This window comes from Schistocerca americana, chromosome 1 (genome assembly GCF_021461395.2).
Source record: "Schistocerca americana isolate TAMUIC-IGC-003095 chromosome 1, iqSchAmer2.1, whole genome shotgun sequence".
In the NCBI taxonomy this organism is placed as follows: Eukaryota; Metazoa; Arthropoda; class Insecta; order Orthoptera; family Acrididae; genus Schistocerca; species Schistocerca americana.
This window is the reverse complement of record NC_060119.1, coordinates 1,104,275,092-1,104,282,346: the sequence shown is the minus strand read 5'-3', so window position 1 is coordinate 1,104,282,346 and position 7,255 is coordinate 1,104,275,092. Positions and strand designations below refer to the sequence as shown.

The window sequence follows — 7,255 nt, the reverse complement described above, 5'->3', positions numbered from 1 at the left end:
AGGAAAACTGAAGCCTCGGTCAGTGCGGCGTAAGTGGACAACAGTGAAACTCAGAGAACTGTATAACTTTTTTGGTATTATTTTGCATATGTGCCTAGTCAAGAAACCAAAACTGTCTGACTACTGGTCAACAGATCCCGTGTTGCAGTCCTCATTAGCGTCAAAGTGTCTGCCAAGAGATAGATTTTTGTCAATTCTACGAATGTTACATCTCGTAAATAACGCAACATATATTCCTAAAAACCAGGTAGGTCACGACGTATTCATAAGGTAAGACCTATGTTCGACAGATGCGTCACCCAAATTGGAAAGGCTTACAAGCCAGGCGAAAATATTACTATAGATGAAGGAATTTGCCCTTTTCGTGGTAGACTAAGTTTTAGAGTGTGTATGAAAAATAAGCCTAATAAATATGGCGTAAAATATTTTATGCTATGTGAAAGTGGGTACGTCCTGAACTGTGAAATTTATTCTGGGAAACAGTCTAATGCCGATAACAACATTTTACACATTGTAGACAGATTGTGTCATTCTTTTCATAATAAAGGTCTTACATTATACATGGACCGATTTTACACCAGCCCTGATTTACTTGATTATTTGTGGGAGAAAAGAACTAAGGCAGTTGGTACAGTGCAGAAAAATAGAAAAGGACTACTAAGGGATCTTATTGGCCAGAAATGGAAAATAAATGAACTTTCGTTTTGCAGACGAGATCACTTACTGTTTGTAAAATGGAAGGAAAACAGGGACATTTTTCTTTAGAAAACAAAGCATAAAATGACGGCAACAAATGTCAGTGTAAAAACTAAATTTGGAATGGTGGAAAAAATGAATCCAGACTGTGTTTTGGACTACAATAGTAAAAAAGCTAATGGCGTGCTATCATTTTGAACGAAAACAAATAAAGTGGTGGAAAAAGTTTTCTTTCACATTTTCATGCTCATGACTATAAATTTATACGTTTTGTACAAAACGTCGCGAAATACAAGCAAACATCTGGTTGAATACATTACAGAGTTAGCAGAGAACTTGGTTCACAAAGCTGGCCTCTTAGACTCATTCACTTCTCAGAATAGTTCACAAATCAACAGACTAAGCGGAAGACATTTTCGAAAATTAATTCACCCACGAAATTGTCTAAGTGGCCTCAGAGAAGGTGCAAAGTATGCGCAGAAACAAGCAAGGCCAGATTTGGTAAGGTTTCAAGGAAAGACACGTGATATTATTGTGAAACCTGTGACGTAGGTCCGGCCGAAGTGGCCGTGCGGTTAAAGGCGCTGCAGTCTGGAACCGCAAGACCGCTACGGTCGCAGGTTCGAATCTTGCCTCGGGCATGGATGTTTGTGATGTCCTTAGGTTAGTTAGGTTTAACTAGTTCTAAGTTCTAGGGGACTAATGACCTCAGCAGTTGAGTCCCATAGTGCTCAGAGCCATTTGAACTTTTTTTGTGACGTAGGGCTTTGTTTTCCAAAATGTTTCGAAATATTTCATACAAAAGCCAATGTAACTGCGTGATTATTAATAAAATAAAAGTTTATATTTCAACAGTTATTCATTTAAACCTAACAACTTCAATCCTATGTCCCTTAGAGGTCTTAAAACCTAAAAAATTTTTTTTTTTCACTGTGAAAACAACATACTCTCAAATTAATATACAACCCTTGTCACTAACGTAAATGTTTATTTCTTTGCAGTACTCTGAAGAGAATGGACATAGTTTTTAAAATGAAAAAGAGCAATCTATTTTCTCTGGTATAGAATCTGCTGTAGAAAATTCAGAAAAACTGTGAAATCGCTCAGTACCAGCCGGTTGAGCGTCCACACTCGCGCCCAGTTGGTTGGTTGTTTTGGGGAAGGAGACCAGACAGCGAGGTCATCAGTCTCATCGGATTAGGGAAGTACGGGGAAGGAAGTCGGCTGTGCGCTTTGAAAGGAACCACTCTGGTATTTGCCTGGAGCGATTTAGAGAAATCACGAAAAACCTAAATCAGGATGGCTGGACGCAGGGTTGAACTGTCGTCCTCCCAAATGAGAGTCCAGTGTCTAACCATCGCGCTCAACCTCAAAGTGTTAAATGTGGGAAACACAGACCGACAGCAGCGCATCAAGTGGTATGGAGATGAACTAAAATATGAAAACATTGCGGGTTGCATCCCTCCCAAGTTTACTTACATTGTAGGTTTTTATTTTAATTCTATTACCATATTTTTCTGGGCGTGTTATTTAATTATTTTGGCTGGCATCATAATAAAATAATTGAAACACAGCTATAGCACACTATACTACAGCAGAGAGAAACTTATTCAGTAATATTTTCAGTCTATTTTTGACGTTTGCGCCTTACAGACAAGGAAACATGATAGGAGCAGCGACTGTCAGGCGCAAACGTCAAAAATATACTTTTAAATTTGACATGCTTATATTGTTATCTATCAACATGTAAGAGCTCCAGCATGTTTTATGGCTCATAAGAACTAGATGCAACACTTGAAACTGAGAGTAAGTCGAAACAAGCTTGTAGTGTAAATAATTAAACCAAAAGACAAATAACATTGTAGCAGCTAAACTGGACTACAAATATTACTGAATAATGTCACAATTGCCGGCCGTGGTGGTCTAGCGGTTCTAGGCGCTCAGTCAGGAACTGTGCGACTGCTACGGTCGCAGGTTCGAATCCTGCCTCGGGCATGGATGTGTGTGATGTCCTTAGGTTAGTTAGGTTTAAGTAGTTCTAAGTTCTAGGGGACTTATGACCACAGATGTTGAGTCCCATAGTGCTCAGAGCCATTTGAACCATTTTGTCACAATTTTTACGTCACAAAAGCTGCTGGATCAATGGAGAAAAAAAGCCTATTATTAAGAGAATAAGCAGCAGTTAAAGAGGTTCAATTAAGAAATATTTATCACAGTATTAATTAATGAAGAATTCTAAAATTTGTTACAACTATGTTTCAGGACTATAAGTTCTGAGTAACTGCCCAGCAAGCTTGCACTACTGACCATTAATTTCTTAAATAGGTTCCTACATCTTATAACTGTAAATGCGTCAACACAAAAAAGAAAACATCAATACTAAGTACCAAAAGCAGGAAAGATAGATAAAAACAGTGAAATGAAAACAAAACTTACTTTTTATTTCTCAAGCACACAAGAAAAATTTTCTCTTAACTGTTATATAGCTTTAAACTGTTTACTGAATTTGTATTTAACAATATCAAGTCTTTTATTAGTGATGGTGTGTTTCCAATCTTTCACATACTTGTAAATCAATAGAGGTACACATTGTCTTAAAACATACTGCTCAGAAAAATGGGCCTTGCAAAATGATATTTCCTCTGGAAACTTAATTAGTGAATAGAATGTAGTCTCCAATTGTTCCTGGTGTCCACATTTATCTAAGAATACCGGCCAAAGTGGCCGTGCGGTTAAAGGCGCTGCAGTCTGGAACCGCAAGACCGCTACGGTCGCAGGTTCGAATCCTGCCCCGGGCATGGATGTTTGTGATGTCTTTAGGTTAGTTAGGTTTAACTAGTTCTAAGTTCTAGGGGACTAATGACCTCAGCAGTTGAGTCCCATAGTGCTCAGAGCCATTTGAACCATTTTATCTAAGAATGCATACAACTGACTTTGAACATTTGCTACAAAGGACATTAAGCTGTCACTAGCATACAATAGTTTTGGGTTTAAAGCATCATATTCTTTGAAACTTGTAAATAAATGATGCTCTCTGGGTGTTGGTGAGAACAGAGTTGTTTTAGTCACTACAGTTGGTTTCAGGCGTTACACCCATCTTTCGTAGAATGTAACCAGCTACATATGCTAGTGCTTGTCTGTCATTTCTTACATTAGCCCCACCACTACCAGCAGCAGCTTCATTATCAGCAAGGGCACAATATAAAGCACTTTGATCTATAATGGAATGGTCTGTTGTGGAGTCAAGAAAGTTGCCATCACTAGCTTCCAAAAATTGCCTTAAATTGCTTAATGGCATGCATCTATCATCCTCACAATTATCTAGCGACTTTGTAGGTAAGGACATGTTATTGACTGTAACTTTTTTCAATGCTGCTTTGAACTGAAAGCAAGTTGGGTTGGTGTTTACAACACCATGTTGCCTTACACAACAAAATACATTCTCCACTGGATATTTATTGAAAGCCCTCATGCTTAAAAAATTAAAGCCATTTTTTTAATCTGTTACAAATGAACATCAGTGATCTTATTGTAACTCTTCAGGCTTTCCCGGCGATCTAATGACATCTTGGGTTGTCGGGTGTTCTGCCGGATATCAGCGTCGTACTTGCACGATATTTCGGTCACGTGGCTCGAGACCTTCATCAGGTGCGACCTGAGACTGCTCCTCGAGTGGACCTGGTCCAGTATTTATGCCTATGGCCTTCCCCCTCCACCAACGGCTGCAGGCGCTTCCTCTGTGGTCCGCGCCCATTCCCTGTGACCTGCTGGAGCGTTGCTGCTCCGTTTTCCGTCCGCTGATGTTCTAGGTGTTCCCTCTGCGGTCCGCGCCCACCAAACCCGCTCCTGGGGGTTTCATCTACGGTCTGGGGTACCAGGCGTTCCCCCTGCGGTCCGCGCCCGCTCACCACGACCTGTTGGAGCGTTGCCGCTCCGTTTTTCGTCTGCTGCGGCTCTGGATGTTCCCTCTGCGGTCCGCGCCCACCAGTCCCACTTCTGGGTGTTCCATCTTCGGTCTGGTGCTCCTGGCAGTCCGTCAGGGGCTCGTTTACCATCTCCATGTCTCTGGTTCTTCTGTTTGTGTAGTGTTGCAGCTGGCCCCGTTGCTCCTTTAACAATTCCAGAGCCGGATCCCAGGCTCTGCTTAGCTGGTACCCTGTGTCATGATTCATAAGATCGTCAGCCATTTTAATCTCAATCGATTCTCTTATAACACTGTCCCAAAATCTGGGGGTTTGTATTAGAATCTTGGTATCCTCATACTTCATGGCATGATCTAGTTCTAGACAGTGTTCAGCAATGGCTGACTTAGTCACCTGTCGTAATTTAGTGTGCCTCTGATGTTCTTTGCACCTGATCTCCACAGTTCTTGTCGTCTGGCCAATGTAGGACATGCCACATTGACAAGGTATATTGTAAATCCCTGGTTTTCGTAACCCCAGGTCGTCTTTGACACTCCCCAGCAGTCCCCCGATCTCGTTGGATGGACAGAAAACACACTTGATATTGTGTTTACGCAGGATCCTACTGATTCTGGCAGAAATAGAACCAGCATAGGGCAGATATGCCACCTTCCTTGCTTCATCTTCGTCTTCTTCAGGAACCTGTGGTATAGTGGCTGGTCGGAGTGCCCTCTCAATTTGTCTGTCCATGTATCCATTCTCAGAGAAAACTGTTTTGAGACGTTCTATCTCTATGGGTAGATTCTCTTGGTCTGATAGGGCACGTGCTCTGTGGACCAAAGTCTTCAGAACCCCATTCTTCTGTGCAGGGTGGTGACAACTGCTGGCCTGCAGATATAAATCAGTGTGTGTAGGTTTTCGGTACACACTGTGGCCAATTGATCCATCTGCTTTCCTCTGGACTAGTACATCCAGAAATGACAGCTGGCCATTCTTCTCCAGTTCCATGGTGAACTTGATATTAGGGTGGCATGAGTTAAGATGTTCAAGAAACTCATTGAGCCTGTCCATCCCATGTGGCCAGATCACGAAGGTGTCATCCACATACCTAAAGAAGCATGTGGGTTTAAATGTGGCTGTCTCCAATGCCCTCTCCTCAAAACTCTCCATAAACATTTTGGCAACCACAGGGGACAGTGGGCTGCCCATAGCTACACCTTCAGTTTGCTCGTAATATTGGTTTCTGTACAGGAAATACGTGGATGTCAGTGTATGACTGAACGGGTCCAACAGAGCACCATCAAATTTCTCTGCAATCAGTTCTAGTGAGTCCTTCAATGGGATCCTGGTGAACAGCGATACCACATCAAAACTAACCATGATGTCCGAATCTGTGATGTGCAGTTGCTTGAGGCGTTGCAGGAAATCTTCTGAGTTGCGGATGTGGTGAATACATTTCCCCACATATGGAGCCAGGAGACCTTTCAAGTACTTGGCTGTTGTGTACGTAGGTGCCCCAATGTTACTGACAATAGGACGTAGGGGCACACCCTCCTTGTGTATTCTAGGCAGACCATACAGTCTAGGTGGCACTGGCGCTTTTTCCCGTAGTTGTCTGATGATCTTATCGGGCATCCCTGTTTCCTTCAAGAGAGCACTAGTCTTCTTGGCCACCTTGTCCGTGGGGTCACACTCCAGAATTCTGTATGCAGGGTCCTCCAGAAGTTGGCGTACTTTCTCATCGTAATCCACTCGCTGCAAGAGATATGCGCCACAGGTTAGATGTTGTGGCCAGGGAGCTGTTACACATTCATCTGTACATGGCAGCCTCCTTAACAAGAGAAGATTGGGATTGGGTAGACCGTGCCTCCTGGTCTTTAGCTGAGTGTGCTAGAAGGAATGCCTCATCTTGCCAATCTGCAAAGTTTGACCGCATGACCAAGAAAGCACAGCAGATGGAAGAGACACGCACGGTGACGAATCTGAGTGGCATACACTTCGATGATACAACCTTAAAGGTACTCAGCAGGGGTCTCAACTTTGCTACGACCCCTAGAAACGTACCCATTTCAGGTTTCGTCAGTGCAGTGGAGCAAGTTGCAGCCACACTTCCACCTAATGTGGCAGAGGAAGTCCGCCGAGAGACCTGCAGGGCCCTCACCAAGGCCAGGCCGCCGAAATCGAACATCACAACCGAGGAGAGGCTTGCACTCAAGAAACTACGGGAAGACAACAGCATTGTGGTACTGCCAGCAGACAAAGGGAACTCCACTGTCATCTTGCAGCGAGTGGATTATGATGAGAAAGTACGCCAACTTCTGGAGGACCCTGCATACAGAATTCTGGAGTGTGACCCCACGGACAAGGTGGCCAAGAAGACTAGTGCTCTCTTGAAGGAAACAGGGATGCCCGATAAGATCATCAGACAACTACGGGAAAAAGCGCCAGTGCCACCTAGACTGTATGGTCTGCCTAGAATACACAAGGAAGGTGTGCCCCTACGTCCTATTGTCAGTAACATTGGGGCACCTACGTACACAACAGCCAAGTACTTGAAAGGTCTCCTGGCTCCATATGTGGGGAAATGTATTCACCACATCCGCAACTCAGAAGATTTCCTGCAACGCCTCAAGCAACTGCACATCACAGATTCGGAC

General features: G+C 43.3%; 1 protein-coding gene across 1 annotated transcript; it reads left to right on the top strand.

Annotated features, from left to right (window-relative positions):
* Positions 1-279: 279 nt before the first annotated feature.
* LOC124596611 (piggyBac transposable element-derived protein 4-like) lies at positions 280-765 on the top strand. Its single transcript, XM_047135836.1, has one exon. It carries the CDS (start codon positions 280-282, stop codon positions 763-765), a length of 486 nt encoding a protein of 161 aa, XP_046991792.1.
* The last annotated feature ends 6,490 nt before the right edge of the window (positions 766-7,255 follow it).